This window comes from Colius striatus, chromosome 10 (genome assembly GCF_028858725.1).
Source record: "Colius striatus isolate bColStr4 chromosome 10, bColStr4.1.hap1, whole genome shotgun sequence".
NCBI classification, from domain to species: domain Eukaryota; kingdom Metazoa; phylum Chordata; class Aves; order Coliiformes; family Coliidae; genus Colius; species Colius striatus.
The window spans coordinates 31,617,260-31,635,868 of NC_084768.1; the positions used below are offsets into that span (position 1 = coordinate 31,617,260).

At 57.1% G+C, this 18,609-nt stretch overlaps 1 protein-coding gene across 7 annotated transcripts in view; it reads right to left on the reverse strand.

Moving 5' to 3' along the window:
* The window catches only part of SZT2 (SZT2 subunit of KICSTOR complex), a 58,240-nt gene that overhangs the window by 2,688 nt on the left and 36,943 nt on the right, over positions 1–18,609 (reverse strand). For 3 of the 7 annotated variants that reach the window (XM_062004336.1, XM_062004335.1, XM_062004341.1), the window contains 24 exons: positions 18,281–18,365; positions 14,778–14,966; positions 14,478–14,675; positions 14,083–14,252; positions 13,734–13,900; positions 13,194–13,291; positions 12,170–12,302; positions 11,927–12,054; positions 10,899–11,029; positions 10,208–10,390; positions 9,492–9,759; positions 9,206–9,285; positions 8,844–8,969; positions 6,894–7,099; positions 6,681–6,774; positions 5,534–5,614; positions 5,077–5,151; positions 4,042–4,107; positions 2,633–2,846; positions 2,174–2,357; positions 1,853–1,975; positions 1,138–1,630; positions 720–836; positions 378–446 (listed from right to left, as the gene is read on the reverse strand). In XM_062004336.1, coding sequence (XP_061860320.1) covers positions 378–446; positions 720–836; positions 1,138–1,630; positions 1,853–1,975; positions 2,174–2,357; positions 2,633–2,846; positions 4,042–4,107; positions 5,077–5,151; positions 5,534–5,614; positions 6,681–6,774; positions 6,894–7,099; positions 8,844–8,969; positions 9,206–9,285; positions 9,492–9,759; positions 10,208–10,390; positions 10,899–11,029; positions 11,927–12,054; positions 12,170–12,302; positions 13,194–13,291; positions 13,734–13,900; positions 14,083–14,252; positions 14,478–14,675; positions 14,778–14,966; positions 18,281–18,365 — 3,678 coding nt within the window. The remainder of the gene's footprint in view (positions 1–377; positions 447–719; positions 837–1,137; positions 1,631–1,852; positions 1,976–2,173; positions 2,358–2,632; positions 2,847–4,041; positions 4,108–5,076; positions 5,152–5,533; positions 5,615–6,680; positions 6,775–6,893; positions 7,100–8,843; positions 8,970–9,205; positions 9,286–9,491; positions 9,760–10,207; positions 10,391–10,898; positions 11,030–11,926; positions 12,055–12,169; positions 12,303–13,193; positions 13,292–13,733; positions 13,901–14,082; positions 14,253–14,477; positions 14,676–14,777; positions 14,967–18,280; positions 18,366–18,609) is intronic. The other 4 variants (XM_062004342.1, XM_062004340.1, XM_062004337.1 and 1 more) reach the window with 3 other exon arrangements.

Sequence of the window (18,609 nt, forward strand, 5' to 3'; positions counted from 1 at the left end):
CTTTACAAGAACAAAGGGGCATCATGTGACAAGAGCAGAAGGAGCTTTGAAAAACAAGCCAAGCAAGGTAGCTTTTCATCTAGGCTGTAACTGCCTCATGGAGCTGCAAGTCAGGGCAAATCACAGACACCAGAAATGAACCAAAGGAAATAAAGCCACAGATGACTATGAAATAAATGCAAAAGCTGCCTCTAGCTCAGGACAGACCCAAGCCACAGACCGTCAGATGCTGGGACAGTACTTAGGAAAGCTGTTACGAGCTCCTTGACCTGCTCTGCTTCTCTCCACGGGCACCTGCCTGTGGTGACTGCCAGATGAATCCAGCCAGGTCCTTGGCCTGAGCCAACGTGGCTGCCCTTCCATTCCCAGGTTCTTACCGTCTTTCCTGAGTGGGAGTCGAGGAACACAAGAACGAAGCAATCCGTGAACTTCTGGTTGAGCACGACCTGTGAGGAGAGCCACAGCACATGTTGGGAAGGAGACAGTGCAAGCCCAGGCCAGGGATACAAACACACCCCCATCCAGGGCCGTGCTGATGTGCAGGACAAGTGGCATGATAGAGCCGTGACACACACACACACACACAGAGAGTGACAGGGTGGAGAGCAACATCACGATGGCCCCCACGCTGTCCTGATGGCACGTGCCAGGCTGAGAGACCTGCAGGGCAGGGCCCTGGGCTGGGGAGAGGCTCAGGTGGGTGAGGGGCTGTGTCTCACCAGGTACTGGGTGCCAGTTTCAGCGTTGTGGAAGTGCCGACAGCTCTGGGGAAAGCGGCTCAGGAGCACTTTGATGAGGCTCTGGTACCAGGAGACTGTCATGGTGAGGAAGCATCCCTGCAGGAATGGAAAGAGGCCAATTTCAGCTTCTCTCTAGGCCCAGCAGCATCAGCCATAATGCTACAGCAGCCTTCCTACCCCAAACCAGATGCATCCCTCAGCCCACTGAGGCACATTGACCTAGGGCTACTCATTCTCCATAGACAGATCCATGCCGCCTCCCCCTGCCCTTCCCGCTGGGAGCAATGTTCTTGCCTCTACCTTCCCACCAAACAGGATGCAGCCCCTGTCCCAGCACCCCACTCCACCCCCAGGGCCGAGCAGCGGGCAGTGCCAGGACTCCATCCCTGCTGCTCACCAGCTGGGGGTCGACGTCGGCGATGGATTTCCCATGCACGGCGTCCAGCAGCTCCTCCAGCTCCACCAGCGAGAGCTTGCCCAGCTTCAGCTTGTCGGAGGCCAGAGGCTCCAGAAGGAAGAGGCGCTTCCAGAGGTTGTCCCTGCGGCAGTGGCACTTGGCCAGCTGCACCATGCTGCTGAGCTGCTTCTGGGCTGAGGCCACCTCAGAGGCCAGCAAGGGGAAGAGCGGGGAGGTGTAGAAGAGCCCCGGCCCCAGTTTCACTGGCGTGCCCCCCGCGTAGAACTCGCTGCTGTCCTCCGGGTCCTGCCACAGCTCCCGCTGCTCCGGCTGCTGCTGGCCCAGGCCCGGCTCTGGCTCCACGGCCTCCCGGCCCGGCACAGGCTCCAGCGCTTCCCGCTGCAAGCGCGGCAGCTTCTTGAAGCGCCGCATGTCGGCCGTGAGCCGGGGAAACAGCTCCCGCTGGCTCGTCATGATGACGTAGAAACGCAAGCTGGGAGCAAGGAGACACTCGTCACCTGGGGAAAGGCTGCTCCCCTCTCAGCCGGGCACCGTGGGCCCCTCTCCCTGCCAGGAAGGGTTCTTCCCTGCCCACACGAGGACAGAGCCCGCACCGCCCGCCTCCCTGCGAGGATCCTCCCCGGGCTGCACGAGGCCTGAGCGCGGTGTCCCAGAGCCCAGGCTGGAGGGCTGTGTGCGGGCCCCCAGCGCTCACCGCAGCATGCGCCTCTCTGCCTCGCTCTGCTCCTCAAAGGGGGCTGCGCTGTGACACACCAGGAGGGACACGTCGAAGTCGTCGTGATGACGCAGACCTTCAGAGTCCTTGTAGGAGCCCGAGCTGGGAGAAACGCACGTCGGTATGGAGGAGACCTCCCCGTGTTCCTCCACACCTCTTGGTCACACCAGAGTTATTGGGCACAGGGAATCCACCACAGCAGGGACTCCTGAGGAGTTCCGTGCACACCAGCTCCTCCGCGGGTCTGGGAGATACCCACCGACCTCAGCAGCTCCAGGGACTCTCAGCAGAGGCACTCACCTGTTCCAGATGGAGACCAGTGCGTATTCATTCTGCTCTGTGCCCGGAGGCCCCTTCTTGTTGTCACTGCCCGTGGCTGGCCGGGCCATGCGCAGGGGTTTCATGTGGTAGGTGTTGGCGTGGTCAGCGATGTAGTTGTACAGCTGGTGGGCAGTGATCATGTTGGTGGGCAGGGCCAGCACACCTAGTGGAAGAGGACACTGTTGCTACCACAGGAGATGCTCAGTGCCTCTTATCTGGGCAGAGCAGCGTCCTACAAACTGCCTCACAGAGCTCCAGAGCAACCCGCCCTCCTTCTGCAACAGGGCAGCAGGGACTTCCCCTGGAGCTGGGCCCCTCGTGCCACCCTCTCCCTGGATACTCCAAAGGTCAGGTTTATTTGTAAAGCACTTGGGAAAACTTTTACCAAGTTACAGGCTAGTGACCAGCCCCAGACCGATCACACGCTGAGCTACACACCTTGGAAAACGTGGTTGCGGCCAAATTTGGGGATGTCGGGGTGGTGGGCGATGAAATCCTCCAGGAAGCTGGTGAGATGGTAGCCCTGGCGCAGGGTCATGTGGGAACCCAGCAGGTACTGGTGCACTATTCGTAAGTGGAAGTCGTAGCTGAACGAGTGCACGTGCATGAGGTCCCGCACCTTGTCACACTCCTCTGTGAAGAGCATGGAGAGCTGTGGAGGGACAGGGAGTCAAGGCAGGAACATCATCAGGCGCCTCACACCCTCCTGCAAAGCCCTGCTGACAGACAGACAGCGAGGCATGGCAGAGCCACTGCAGCTACCCTTGTCCTGATGCCAGAGCAGGATGCGGACGAGAAGCTGTGTGTACAGTGCAAAGAGCAGACCTGCGGGCCTGGCTTCAAGGGATCCAGCTTGGCAGCTCCTCACACACTTGAGCCCACTCCTGGTCTCCAGTAGCAGCACAGGCTAATTGACACTGTCTCCCTTTTGGCGTGACGCTTGTCCTCCCACTTGAGCCAAAAGCCACACGGCTGTGCAGGAGGATACAGCCTCCTGTCAGCTTACTGCTGCTCTGCACTGTCTGGGCCCTAAGCAGATACAGGACACACTGGGGCTGAAGCCTGTGCAAGTTCCAGATCTACAGGCAAAGACTGACTCCTTGAATGTCCCTGGAGAGCAGGAGGCAGCACAGGAGCCTGTAGGAAGTGGTTGGACTCAGAGATGGGCAGAGTTGGTAACGTCCTGTGCTTAGTAACAAGCAGGGACCTGGGCTGGCTGCCAGATCCAGCAGTGGCCTGTGTATCACAGCTGTGCCTGGAGAGGATCCCTCTGGCACACGGCCAGCACCTCTGCACAGTGTGCTGCTGCTTCACCAGGGCAGCACCAGCGCTCATACATCCATCTCTGGACATGCTCCCAGCACGACTGCAGCTACTGGGCCAGGGGACAGTGTTGGTGGAGGCCTCAGCCTTGCCCTCCTTCCAGGAGCCCAGAGTTTTAAGCGTCTTTTGGCTCTCTGACACCTTTGGGCAGTTGACCCACATCTTGAAAGGGTGCAAGCAGGGAAAAGCAGCAGGCAGGAGGCAGTGGCAAGAGAACAGGCTGCCCTCGCTCTCTGCACCACCTGCATTGCTGCTGCCACGAGCCAGAGGGCAACCTGCAGAGCTGGGGCGAGCCCACACAGGAGCCTGGAGCTCCCCACGGGCACAGGCAGGGCCAAGAGCAACAAACACTCGGCGTTGCCTCGACGCCAGCGCCTGCAGCCCACCCCTTCCTCCTCCCAAGCTGTGCTGCCCAGCAGGGCAGGGGCCGCTGCTGGCGCTGGGCAGAAGCAGAGCAGGGCAGGGCAGCCCTGCACGGGCAGCTGCGGCCGTGCTCAGCGGGGCAGCGGCAGGAGAGGACGTACCGCGGACTCAGAGACGGAGCTGGGTCCCATGCAGCTCTTGCTGCGAGCTCTGCCTGTAAGAGTGCCCTGATGGAGAGAGATGCACAGCCAGTGGGAAGAGAGACAAGGCGCTGCTCAGCCCTGCTCCTGCATGCAGCCTGTCCTGCACAGGCCCAGCGTGGGATGAGGGCAGAGGAGCTCAGCTGCCCCACCTGGGGGAGCTGTGGACGAGTCCCCATGCGTGGGAAGTCTGGCCAGGCCCCTGCAGCAAGCCCCATGCTTCTTGCCTGCTGCTCCCAGGACCATCCCCTCCCATTGCAGAACCAGGCACCAAGTCAGCCAGAGAGAGCCTGGATGTTCCTTGCAATGCCAGCTGCAGCCTCATAACCCTGCCCTCTGCACATGCAGGCTTCCCAGGAAAGGCTCTGCAAACCCCCAGGTGAGGTCCTGGCAGGCTCTAAGCTTTGGAGAGCCACTCTTGGCAGATATGAGATGCAGCCTTGCCAGAGAGCCACCATGGAAAGGACAGTATGGTCATGCATGCCTCCTGCCTCAGCCGGGCTGGGGCTGGCCAGCTTCTAGGCAGCCACTTGGTGCCCCAGGGACAGGCAAGAGACACCCTGACACACCAAAAAAGAAGGGAGCAGGCAACCCCTTGATGTTGTGGAGCAAGGCACAGAGGTATCAGGAACCCAGGGCTCATGGTGCAGAAAGTGATCTCCTCCAGCAAAGGGTAGTCAACCATGTTCAAAGATCTCTGTTCCCCTTCCATTTCCTTCTTGGCCAGAACCACTTCTATCCCTCCTCAGTGTGCTCTGTCTCGCTCCCTAAGCTAGGACAAGAGTCATCCTTTTGCCAAACCTCACCCTCTTTCCCTGCTCAGGCAGCACACCACAGAGGGGACACGGCTGCAGAGGGTCTGTGAGGTTCTGCTTTTCCGCAGAGAGCAGAGCTGCCCAGAACCTGCTACACCTGAAATGCCCACCCTGTCCCAGAGACCACTGCCTCCCCCAAAAGCTCCCTGAGGAGCACCAGCTGTGCCTGCAAAGCCGTTACCTGGGAGTTCACAGACTGGCCCATGGGGATCCGCGAGCACTCCAGCGCATACTGCTTCACACAGAAGTAATAGCCCTAGAGGAGAGAGCACACGAGCTCAGCACGGGCCCTGGGCCTCTCCTGGGAAGAGAGCAGCTCCTGGGCTCCATCCCCTGCGCTGGGGCCCAGACACTCCTGCTCCATGTTTTGTCTCCCCTCCTATCTGAACCAAGCCAGCCCAGCCAACACAGAGCTGAGCTCAGAGTACCCTACCTTGCATCCTTTATTAGCCCCTCTGCAGGCAACTCTTGCTGCTGAGCCCTGCAGAACCACCTCCAGCTGATCCACAGGACCAGGGGAGGGGCAGGGCAGGAAATGAAGAATCCTGTGTCCCTGCTGCACTCCTCCTCACTCAGTCACCTCTGAAGGCTATCCCTGAGCTCCCAGAGATCATACTCTGTTTCTTGTTCTTTCTTACCTGGAAAGCCAGCTCCATCAGCACAATCCCACCTGGAAGGGCTCTCTGTAGATGATATGTGGCAACAGCAGGACTGGTGCTCTGAAAAGAGGAGGATAAAGCTGAAGAGGCTGTCTGGCACAGGAGAGCACACCATGGTGGGAGGCTCCCACAAAGCACCGTGCCAGAGGTGGAAACAGAGGAGCTTCATCAACTAAGCACCCTCACTGGAGGGAGGAGAGCTGGAGCTTAGCTGCCAGCAAAATCATTTGCCCCCTCTTAAGTTGTTCTCACAGATTGCTCTCTCCTTGTTTTAACTGCAAGGTGTTTGTCTTGCCCACCATCCTGTACCAACATCAGCCAAAGGCAGCTGCCAGCAAAGTGTCAGGAAAGGGTGAGCAAATGTCACGTGCTCCCATCATTCATGGGCGACTTCACGAGCCACAAGTGGTTTCTGCCTATTAGATGGATTCCTCTTCCAGGTGCTTACTAGTCTCTTTGTTCATGTTCACAAAACTCATGGAAGCTCTTGGTGTTCACAAAACTTTCTGATAATGACTGCTGCTACCTGCTGCCCAGGGAAACGCTCCCTTCAGCTTTGAAACTGGCTTCCAATGCTTCGTTTGTTGTCCTATTGAGTAAGACAGCAAGGAGCCAATCCCTTTCCAGGTTACCTGCAATTCGGTAGAGCTCTGTCCCGCTCCTCCCTTACTACTACTTTAGAAATGAGGAACCTCAGCCTGCTCTCACAGTAGAGCCATTCCAGGTTTCTTTTCTCTGACCTCTTCAACTCCATTGTTCATTTCTCTCTCTAATCTCCAGAATGACACCCAAAGACAGCTCTCCTGGCCTCAGATCATCCCGTTGTTCTCTCAAGCCCTCTTCAAGCTGTTGCCATCCTTTTGAGATTTGCTCTAGTTCCAGCCAATCCCAAGCAGGGCCTTTGAGGGCTGCAGGAGGACACACAGGAGGGACAAGGAGGTCTCATCTGACCCAACATCCCAAACGTGGTGCTGGTCTACACAGATACTTTTTAGCTTTAGTGCTTTTCTTTGCCATCTCACATCCTTTCTGCCTGAAACCGATTCAACAGTCAACCAGGAGAATTGCCTCACTCCACAGCCTGACTCCCATCCCAGTTCCACCCCTCTAACAGACCTGCACTCACCTTTGGACTCCCTTCTGCTTTTGGCTTCGTGTAGGAAAAGGACCCTCTTCCCTCCACACCCATTGCTGCCAGAGCTCGGATCCGGCTCGTGCTACTGGAAATAACAGCAGAGTCAGCCCTGAGCTGGGGAACCAACACCAACTGTTGTGTCACACCAGGGCAGAGCCCAGGGTGTCAGCCCTTCAACGGCAGGGTGCCCAGAAAGCCACTGACCTGCGAGCGGTGGGCGAGGGCGGCCGCACCTGGACCAGAATGAAGCCCATGCTCTGCAGGTACTGGATGTATTGCTGCAAGAAGGCATTGCACATCTCCTGCAGCCAGGGCTCCTCCTTCACCTTGCAGGGCAGCGCTTCCGCCGAGTCGCAGCTGTGGCTGCGGTCTCTCCCCGATGCCGTGGAGTCATTTGAACGGTGGCGCTTCTGGAAGACAAAGTTATGTCCTTAAGAGACTTGTGGTGGCTTGGTCCCAGCAGGGGACATTCGCTAAGACAGCAGCAGATGCTCTGGCTGAGCAGAGGGCAGACCTCCCTCTGCCACTGTGTGCTGACAGCTGGTTCCCCAAACACCGTCCCGAAGCACAGGATCCAAGGTTTACCCAGCCACGGACTGACCTAACAGCTCTGCAACGGATTGCAGGAAAAAGTGCCCTGGCAGAAGAGTAAAAATTCATCTCTCTTCACAGAATGGCTTCCACCAAGGGTTAGTGGCTCACATCTGGTACACACAAGGCTCAACAGAGCTTCAGCTCCTACTACTATGGTAAGAGCCCAATCCCCTTATGGATCCTGCAGACTTCTCAGGCTTTACTAGCAGCTCAGTAGCAGCCAACGAATAGGAATGGTGTCTCCTTTTAACCACTTTCAGTTCTCCTTTTGATGTCTTGAATACTCCTTATGTTTGCACTGGGAGACACTGATGTTTCTTTTCTTGGTCTCTCTACTCGAGTGTGGTGTGTGGATCTTTCACACGTTTCCATCTGCCCTTTCATTCACCTGCCATAAGAGCAGTCTCTACCTGGGGTCTTCTCCAGCTACTCTCTGACCTTCTCCAAGTCTCCCTAGCTCAGTGCCTTTGCCACAAGATGCCTGCTCTCACACCTCCACCAGATGAAGACTTCAGAAACATTAAGACAAAAACATTTTAGAAACATACTGGGATATCACCTGTAACGCCAACAACCAATTTGGCTGTACTCTAAAAGGGCTTGCCTTTTGTATCCAACTGCTCACAGACTGAAGAGACCCATGGAGCTGTCTGCCCTGTACAGGCTCTGCAGGCAGTATACAGTACAGAGGGAGTTCAAATTTCCACACTGTGCTTTGTCTTACTGGGAACTAGGTCCCAGCTCCCACAATACCTCTCATTTCACAGGCTACTCAGGTCCCTCTCGAGCTCCTTGCAGCCCTTCTCTGCTCTGACCGATCTGAGCAGCCACACAGCATTGCAAAGCCTGGCATCTCCTACGTACTGCAATAAATGATCTGGAGATTGAGAACCCAACACACAACCTCGAAACCCCTGCTGCCAGGCTCTTCAAATTGAATAGGCAATTTTCATTTTCTTCTGTTCCAAAACCAGAGTGAAGTTCTCACTCGGTGACGATACTTTTCCTTCTGCTTGCAAGTGCTCAATTTCGGTCTCAACCTCTGCTGAAAGACCCTGTCAGGGTCCTTTTGACATTTAGGTAAATTGCAAGAGCGTGTTCTTCCCTTCTGACACACATACAGACCGTGAACAGCCAGTACAGGATCTGCACTGGGTACAGCCTGTCGGGTTGCAACCTGCTCAGGATTCAGATGGTTCGCTTTCAATTGTTCCACCCATTTGCTGGGTGCAGGTAAGGTTTACCAGGTCTGGCTGCTGAATGCATAAAGGGAAGTTTTGCTTCCCTAACAGCTCAGAGCCAGACACGGCTCTGTGGTGGCTTTGCTTGGCTCAGCCCTGAATTCCCTGGGTAGAAAAAGGAAGCTAGCCTTCCCCTGGGATCATGTTGCTGCAAGAGAAAGGCTTTGAAGGCCCAAGGATTTTCCCAGTCTCCATCTCATAGGGTGCAAATTCACCTTAGGGGTAAGCTCAGAGCAGCCCTGTCTTGAGAAAAGACTGAAAAGCCATTCTTTGCCCCAGCACACAAAGCCCAACTGCCCCAGTGCCTCCTGACACCCACCTTCCCCTCAGCCTTGCCTTGCTGGTCCGTCTGGATCTGCTGTCGGAAGGCTGCGTCGAAGAGCAAAGGGGTAGCGCAGTAGTGAACCAGGCGTGAGGACTGCTTCAGGGTCTCCAGGTCTGCCAGCTGCTCAGCAGAAGAGAAAGACAGTTACAGCACACAGCCCCCATCAAGCCTGGGAATAAAGCTGTCCACAACACCACATGCAAGTGCCCCCAGTTCAAGCAGAGGGCAGCGCTCCACTGCCAAACACCATCCCCCCACACAGCCCACACTGAGCCCCAGCGCTCCCCGCTGCCGCAGGGGAGCTGGTGTGGCAGCAGCGTGCTGTGGGAAGGCCCAGCCTGCCCTGCTGCACTCACACTGATCGGCATGTTGGACTGCGCCGACCTCTGCTGCCACGTGACAAAGAGATTTTCAATCTTCATCTGCTTCTCCAGTTCTGGGACAAAAGAGAACAGCCACAAGAGCATCAAGCCACGGCCCCAAGTACTGCCACCCCCTTCACTCCCATGCTACGCAGGCTGGAACCTACTCCTTCACAGCACCCTGTAAGGAGGAGCCACCAACTGTCCCCTCTGCCATAACCCTTGTTCCGCTCCTTCTGAACTCCTTTTCCAGGAGCGAGATGATGGCTCCTGCCTTTACCTTTCCTTTCCATGCTCTTGATTTCCAGGAACTGGGCGCCGTGCCGAGCCACAGGGTCCAAAGGTGCCAGCTCAGGCCCATGGGGTATGTGCTTGACGGTCACGTCCCGCAGCGCTTCGTCGAAGGGCACGACGTCGGGGTGGAAGTGCAGGGAGGGCAGGCTGCGGGCAGAGCCGCTCAGCCGCCCTTGCTCCTTGCTCGGTGGTGGGCTGGAGCTCCGGATCAGTGCATCTACCTCCAAAGTGGAGTTCAGGAAAGGATTTGGCTCCTAAACAAGCAGACACAGGGGTGACAGCCAATCCTACCGGCAGCCTTGGAGCAAGGACTCACAGGAAGAAAGCAAAGCCCAATTTTGGCCACCTGCAGATGTATCTGTTGGCCTTCTCCATCACCAGCCCTGAGGAGAGCAGGTGCTAGCCCAGCATGGCCCTTGTGTGCAGTGGTGAGCCCACTCCCCAGCCTCCTCCATCCTAAATAATCTAGTCACAGATAAGCGATGCCAATAGCAGAACCTGCTTCCCTTTCCACTTCTGGCTGTCTCCAAGAGCAGGCAGCAACAGCCTAGCCAGCTAGGACACAGTCACAGCTAGACACGTGAGCACCTGGGGATGCCATTCCCACCAGCACACAAGTGCCTGCAACTTCCCCCAGACCCTCAAACTGCCAAAGCCACTCCTGAAGAGGAAAGGACTGCCCTGCCTGGCAGGGTGCCCTACCTGCTTGCTGTCCTCATGCCACGGTGTGTCCATGAAGCAGTGGTGGTGAAAGAGTCCCAGCTTCTGGCTGATCAGGCAGTGCACGATGTGGGACCGGGCGTTCTGCCACTGCAGCAGGCGAGTCAGTGAGCAGTTCAGGTTGGCTCCCAGGTCTGGGGACCAGTTGTAGGTGTAGAGTGTCAGCTGGAGAGAGAGAGGACGGGGAGGAAGGCTGAAGGACCTGCTCAGAGAGGGCCTGCATGGTGACACAGACTGTCCCAGGTGCTCCGAGTGGTACTTCTGGCAGCCAGTTTCAGGCAAGGCTGGGACAGGGAGAGTGCCAACAGCTGATTCACAGTCCTCCTGTTAACAGCCACAGCAGGGGGATGGTGGTACTTGCTCTAGCAGCACAAGTGCCTAGCCTGATGTAGACCTTGCTGTGGGGAGGGAAAGGGTAATTGTAGTCCACAGTAGGGCAGCTGAAGTCAGAGACTGCAAGGGCTGCTGCGCTCTGGCACTCCCCATAGTGCTGCAGGGAGCCACCAGCCTTGCCTGTGGCACAGAGACATCCTGCACTGCTGCTTTGGAGGGTTCCTGTCTGGGGAAGGCTGGTTGCCTGCAGAAGCACTCTTTTCTCTCCTCTTTCTAGCCCTGGGCCAGAAGGGAATGGCCTGGCTTTCAGGAGACAACATCACACAGGCAGCTTTATTACCTTTTTGTCGATGATCTCCATGAAGAGGAACCTCTGCCGTGGTGCCAGGTCTCGTCCAATGAGGCTGGGATCAGAGCCTCTCTCTGCTGAGCTCAGTTCCATGGCCTCAAAGCGCTGGAGCCCTTTATGAGCTGGAAGAAATTATGACACTCTGTACCAGTTCATCCCTCTCTCAACGTTCCACGTGTTGTTAAGGTGGCACAACAGGATGTTTTCACAGAATCACAAGGGCTGGAAGGGACCTGGGAAGCTCAGCCAGTCCAACCCCCCTTGCCAGAGCAGGACCACCTAGAGCAGGGCACACAGGAACTGTTCCAGCTGGGTTTGGAATGTCTCCAAAGAAGGAGACTCCACAGCCCATCTGGAAAGCCCCTGCCAGTGCTCCCTCACCTCAACAGGGAACAAGTTCGTCCTTACATTTCTTTGGAACCTCTTCTGTTCCAGCTTGTCCCCATTGCCCCTTGTCCTATCACTGAGAACAGCCTGGCTCCATCCTTTATGGACCCATCCTTTATGGATTTGTAACCATGAATGAGATCAACCCTCAGTCTCCTCTTCTCCAAGCTGCAGAGCCCCAGCTCCCTCAGCCTTTCATCACAAGGGAGATGCTCCACTGGTTGATAATAAGCTAACCATGAGCCAGCAATGTGCCCTCGTGGCCAAGAAGGCCAATGGCAGCCTGGGATGCATCAAGAAGAGTGTGGGCAGCAGGTCAAGGGAGGTTGTGCTCTCCCTCTGCTCTGTCCTGGTGAGGCCTCCTCTGGAGTCCTGTGTCCAGTTCTGGGCTCCTCAGCTCAAGAGGGACAGAACTGCTGGAGAGAGTCCAGCACAGGGCCACCAAGATGATCAGGGGAATGGAGCATCTCCCTTATGAGGAAAGGCTGGGACACGTTCCTGTGAGATCTGATCTAGGTGGATCTCCTTTAGCAGAGGGTTGGACCGGGTGATCTCTAGAGATCCCTTCCAAGAGCCACCATCCTGTGACTCTGTGACCTCCCACCTGAGCCCCCGGCCCAGCGGGCACTCACCCTGCTCCGTGCTGCATCGCCACTGCTGGAAGTTGCGTCCCAGGAGGATGAAGTGTCTGACGGCACCAGGGCGAGGGCTGGCGCTCTGGCCGGGCTTGTAGGGCAGGAAGGCAGTGCCCTGGTGGCAGCTGCAAAGAGGAACACCAAAGGTGGCTGACACGCAAAGCCACGGGAGCAGCGAGGCTGGCAGAGGTGACTGGCATTTGGTGGCACTGAGCAGGGCCCAGGCACCATGTAACTCACCTGATTTGCTCAAAGACTTTGAGCGTGGTGTCGCTGGCCAGGGCAGTGACCAGGCTCACCACCTCCACCAGGATGGAGGACAGGAGGAAACGGGACACGATCTCTGCCGAGCACTGCTGCACCGACGGGCACCCTGCACGCGACAATGTACCATGGGACAAGGTGCCACGCTGCCCCAGAGACAAGCCCTGCCTGCCTGGGCTGTGGAGATAGACAAGTGAGCCCCACTGCAGGCCCGCTGCCCAGGGCAGGCAAGCTCCTGACTTGCCAGGGACTGAGGCAGGCAGTCAGGAACGAGGGCCTTGCATGGAGAAGGCTAAGGCTGAAATAACCCCTGGTTTCAGGCTCTGGCCTGGAGTGACACCTGGACTAAACTCCCTGCATGCCTTGAGCACAGCAGTTTATTCCCCTACTTATTCCTCATTCCCTGGCTTACTCCTCAGAGGAGGAGGCCAGCTATACCTCACCAGCAGGAGGTGTGAGAGGATGTATGAGCACTGAGGAGAGAGGTATCCAGAAACCAGCAACAAGGCAGCTGCACAGACCTAAGTCCCACCACATGAAGGGCATCCCTTCTCCCCTTCCTCCCTGCAACAGGGAGGATGTCCCACGTAGCTTCACAGCCTCAGAGCACGTTGCAGAGGCTCAGATCCTCCCTTTCTGAAACATGTGGGAGCTAAATCACTACTGCAGCTGCTGTTGGGAGTCCAGGTCTCCCCAAAGCAGCTGCAGTCAAGTCTAGCAAGCCTTGGACTTGGAGCGTGACAGATGCAACCACAGGCCTTAGCAGGGTTGTTCAGATGCCCAGACACATACCAGGACTCCTGCCACAGCTTTGCAATGCTGATGCTGCCCCTGAGAGCAATGAGACTCTGGTGATGTTAGGAGAGAGACAGAGTGTGTAACTAGGTAAAGGTAAGCAAGAGATGGACAGCTTGGTGCCATATGAGGACTTGACCTTGGAGCTCTGGATGGAAAGGCCCAGAGGAACCCATCTGGAGGAGATGGAGCCTTAGACACATACCCAAGTGGTTCATGAATGCCATCCACTGCTGGCAGGTTTTACTGAAGAGTGGGTGCATGGTACCTACATCCCCTTCTTCCAACTGGCAGGCTCGGCGCCTGTGAAGAGGGAAGGAAAGCACAGTTATACCAGATCACTGAACAGCAACAAACACACAAAAGGGCAGCAGTCTCCTCCCAGCTCCAGAGCAGAGCACAGGAAGTCTCCTTTTTAGGTTGTTCCAGCCCTTGAGCGCAGCCCCTCTGGGTCAGTAGCCATTGGGGTGTCAGGTGTTGCAGAGGGCCCACAATGCAGGGAAGGGATCTCTGGCAGGGAGAAACAGGAGTGCTCCCAGCAGCACTCCAGCAATAAGGACAGAGGCTTTGTGTGTGGAAGGCAGCTCCCCTAACTGGCTGTGCAAGGGAGGAACTACAAGGAAAGGGGATGTTGTCCAGAGGGTTGAGACAGGTATAGAGCCGGCAGGATGTCAGGCTGTGGAGTGACGTATGGCAGATAGAGGGGAACGGCAGCCTGGCTGCCTGGCCTGGGGGCTGTGCTTGCCTCTGTGCCTGCTCCAGTTCAGCTGTGGCTGTAGTCCGCTCCTGGCTCAGGTGCTGCTTCACATTCTCAGTCTTGTGCCGCCGCCTCGTGCGAGTCTCTTCCGGCCTCTCCAGCACAATGTCATCAGTAGTCTTGGGGCTGCCCAGCTCTGAGGACTCTGCCTTGCTCTAGGAAGAAGAGGGTGCATTAACGTGCATGTGCACAGCCCAGCTAGCACCTTCATCTAAGAGTCCCTGCTACCAGTCTGGCCTCACAACCCCAGGCAGATCCCTCCCCTCCATTCCTCCTGGCCTGACACACCGAGAGGACTTATGGGCCCTGCTCCCCACTGGTCCCTCAGCACCATTACCAGCATGTCCCAGAAGCTGCGGCGTCCCAGCTTGCTTGTGGGTGTCACTGGTTCCCCAGGGCTGGGCGAAGGAGCAGAGGTGAAGTGCAAGGGTGGAGGACAACTCCTGCCAGTCGCACCAGCGGTCAGGGCCAGACCCTTAGTCTCTGACATGGTCCTCCTGAGGCCTCCTGTGGAGAGACAGAGCAAATCAGACTCCTCAGAGCCTCCCCACTGGGATGCTGCTGCCTTTCACATATTCTGCATTGCAGCTGGCCACAAGCTGGCTGGAGGGAAGGGAGAGAGTCCTCCAGACCCAGAGCCCGAACGCCCCAAGCACGCTGAGCCCCCGCAGGCCCGGTGGGAGGACCGAGGCTGGTGGGGGCTCGGGCTGCCCACCCTGGCCAGGCTCTCACCTGCAGAGCCCAGCTCCTCCAGGTCCGTGGTGCTCAGGGGGCAGCTGGCCTCCAGGCAGAGCGGGGCGGGCAGCACGAGGAACTCCATGACGGCGTCGCAGAGCGCGTGGCGCAGGGCAGCGCGCAGCTTCTCTGCCAGCTGCAGCAGGCTGATGTTGCCCTTCTCCCAGATGTCCAGGCGCACCAGCACGCGGGGTTCTGCGGGGGGAGGGAGGGCAGTGCTGCACGGCTCTGCACCCTCACACTCCCACCTCCCCTCCCTCCCTCCCAGGGGCCGTGGAGGCAGCAGGGAACGGGCACCTGAAGGCTGGGCGTCAGGCTCTGCCTGGTGCCTGCTGACCGCCGTGAGGCTTTCGAAGTCGGTGTCCTGCAGCAGGCCCGCGAGGGGCGAGGGGGGCGGCAGCTTCAGGGGCTCAGGCCTCTCCCCGTGGGGCAGCAGGGCCGGGTTGCCGTGCTCGTCCACGAACGTCAGGGCGATGCAGGCGATTCCTGTGGGGGGAGAGCGGGACAGCCCATGTCAGCCCAGCACTGAGCGGGGCCCCGGAGCCCTGCCCGCAGCCTGCCAGCCCAAGCCGCGCCCGGGGCCGGGCTGCACGGTGCCACGGGGCAGGCAGGGCCCGCAGGAGGGGAGGCAGCCTGGGGAGCAGAGGGTAGCTGTGTCTGTGGGCAACCGCGGTAAGAAGCGCTGGGTTTGGCACAGGCTGTCCCAGTCACTCCACAAATCTCCTGCAGAGTCACAGCTGCTTTTGCCTTGCTCTGCGGGAGCTTCCTGGATTGTTCAGCACCAGAGGGAACGGGAAAGTATAGCCCACTGCTACACAGGGGCCTTTGTGCAGAGAGATCCAGGATGGGGCTCACCAGCCCTGTCCTCTTAAGAGACAAAGTACAGAGCCCAGGTACTCCCCAGCAGCCCCTCTCCAAGATATGAAGGACCTTGCACTGTACACCCATACAAGATCACGTGTTTTCCTCGTGCCTTCCAACCAGCAGGACTGGGGACAAAACAAGCTGACACCTACTATTAGCCTGGAATTGCTGCAGAGTCAAATCCAGGTCTTGCCTGTCATCTCTCTAGGCTGAGCCCTGTGCATGCACAATGGGACAGTTCAGCCCTGTAGAGCAGCAGCACAGTGCTTTGCTTCACAGCCCACACACTGTGTGCCCCAGGCCACATGGAAGAAGTAGTCTTTTAGGGACCACAGCAGAAACAGTTCACTATCCATGGCCCAGCTCATGGCCAGGGCACCAGGGATGCAGCAGCAGGGATGGAGCTGTGAGGTCCATGCTTGTAACCTTATATGCTCCCACTCCCTTTCCAAGGCCCTTGACCAACCAAGCCATCACTCAGGTGACTGGATGGCAAAGATGCCCCAGCACTGTCAAAAGGCCATATGTCCAGATATAAAGCACCTCAGCCTCACAGCACTGATGAGCCCATGCTCCATCTCAGCAAGGATGAGAACGACACCAGACTCTGCTGCCACAGACACCAAATTGCATCCAACTGGACCCATGACACTGCATGGAGGATGGGTGCTGAGACAAACCCAGCCCCAGCAGACAGTGCTCAGGTCTGTGTCACCTGGTCCCTCTTATTGCCAATGACACATAAGCTCTGCAGAGATCTTTTCCAAGACATGCCAGACGCAAGGGAGAGGCACTAGGACAGAGTGTTGCTCCCAAAGGAGAGAGGTTGGGCATTCAAGTCAGTCTGCACTCACACAAGAAAGCAAACTATACACCTATGAGCACTCCTTGATTCAAAAAGTACAGGAGCTACCTTGTCTCAGAGGTGCCCAGCAACAGCCTCCAACGTGTCTCTCCCACAGACAGGCAGAGAAACAACCCTTTACTCAGCAAACAATGAATAAGTCAATAATCTGGTAAATATCAAAGGTAGAGGGAACCAGGAGTTCACCCAGCCTCACCCCCCTTCTGAGCAGAGCAGGGAGCCTCACGCAGGGGCTCTCCCACCTCAGGCTCTCCCTGGAGCAGGGCTGCTCTCTGGGATGTAGGTGTCCATACAGAGGTATCACAAGCAGCAAAATTGCCCTACAACAGCAAATCTGAGCTCTTCTAAGCAGGGTGGATGTTCATGCAGTGCCTGTAGTCCACAGTGTAGTCACTCTCCTCCTGGACAAATTACCACACCAAGTCTCTTCACTCTCCCGCTCCCTGGAACGTTTCCCTATCACACATACTCCTGGACCTCTGCTTTGCTTCAGTCTGAGGTGAGGGCATGATAACAGCCAAGCACAATGCCCCACACCCTCCTCATGCTGGGACCCATGCTCTTGAGAGGGATCCACTTTCAAGCAGGCCAGGTCAGCAGGCACAGGAGCAGACTCCTCATTTGCAGGTGCTCCCAAGACAGAGCTGGTTTGCCAAGCAAGCACCAAACACTCAGCACCCTGCAGCCAGCAGAGTCTCTGGGGGCAGAGGCAATGGCTGCTCCTGCCCCACCAGCAGAAAGGCTCTCCTCCCTGCTGCAGGAACAAGGCTTCCAGGCTTGTCACAGGAGCACAGAGAAGTTGAAATGCAACTGCTAAATCACAGGTAAGAAAAGCAAGACCTGAGCTTTGGGCCTATGGGAAGAGGTAAGTTAGCAAGAGCTGTCAGGACCTTCCTGCCCAGTGCACTGGAGTTTGGCTACATGGTCATCTGTTATTCTCTGGAGAGGTGGGGTGCTAAGGAGCTGTTACCTCCCATCTGTGAGGGCCTCTGAGCCCCCTCTGACCCAGGCTCACTGAAATACAAAGTACACTTCTAGTGGTGCCAGGCCACTTGGGGAACACCCTACCCCAGGACAGCCCCTGGGAGAGTGATGATGCTACACTCTGGAGCATGAAACCACAGCTGAAACGTCACAGCTCCTGTCTTCCTCAGGGAGGAGAAGTCTGTTTGGACCTGTGCAAGATAAAGGGTGCAGGATTTTGGAGCTCAGTGTTTGCAAGCTAACAGGGCAGCACATGGACCCTCAGCAGCTGGAGACTGCACAGCTGCCATCAGGGCAGCAGGTTCTGTTTGCTCATTTATCCAGCCAGCAGGAAAGAGGCTCAGCTGAACAGACACACACAGACACACACACAAACACACAGAGCTGAAGCCACAACACAAGGAAAACAAGAAGAGCAGAGACCAGAGGGGCCAGAGAGCTGCACAGGAAAGGAAACCAGAGTAATGCTTGGAGCCATGGGTGCTACCTTGGAAGTGGGAGAGTGGAAAGAGGTGCTGCACAAGGTCCGACATGGTACCTACATAACAGAAGAACATTCAGATGGTGCACAAGGGGCACAAGACACACAATGACCAGGTGATCGACCACATGGCTGGGACAAAACATGACATGGCAGCTTGCTGGAGGATGGGGTCTATCCCATCCCTCCTCCAGCAGTCCAGAGAAAAGAGCAGGGACATTGCCCCAACAGCCTGTGCTCAGACACAGCATCCAGCAACCCCTTTGCAGCAAGGCTCCTGCAGCAACTGTCCCTGCTCCCACTTCCAGCCCCACTGAGCCTCTGTGCCCCACATTTACTGAGGTCTGGCTGTGTCTTGCCCCTCACCTACTGCAATCTACAGCAACAGGCCAAGCGTGGCAAGTTGCTCTGCGGAGGCCTGAGCTCGCTCCATCACACATGCAAGGGTGTGCAGTCCCCAACACCCTGCCCCCCTCCCAGCCATCAGAGGAACTCACTACCCCAGCACTGGCCCTTCTCAGTCACTCAGAGCTCTCAACATGGGAAGCAGCTCCCCAGCATGCAGCCCCACACTCTGTTCCAGAGGAAAAGAGTCGAGCACAATACCTTTTCCGCCAGTGCCTTGGCCACCCGGCTTGTTGTACAGGTAGAGATCCTGGTCAGGGATGCTCCCACCGTGGCTGAAGTAGTGCTAAGGAGAGCAAGAAAGAATGGAGATTAGGGAACTTGCTTTAACAGTAAGCAGAGGCCCTTGTGTGTGCAGAACTCATCCCCAGACCTGTAGCAAGCAGACCAGTCCTACCTAAAACACTTGCCAGCACTGCCTTCTTGGGCTGAAGGAACACTCCTGGCACTAGGTAGTTACACAGCTGGCCAAACCCTCTACCCTTGCTACAGCCCTGCTGAGAGGGTGACCAGCTGCTCCCAAGCTTTTA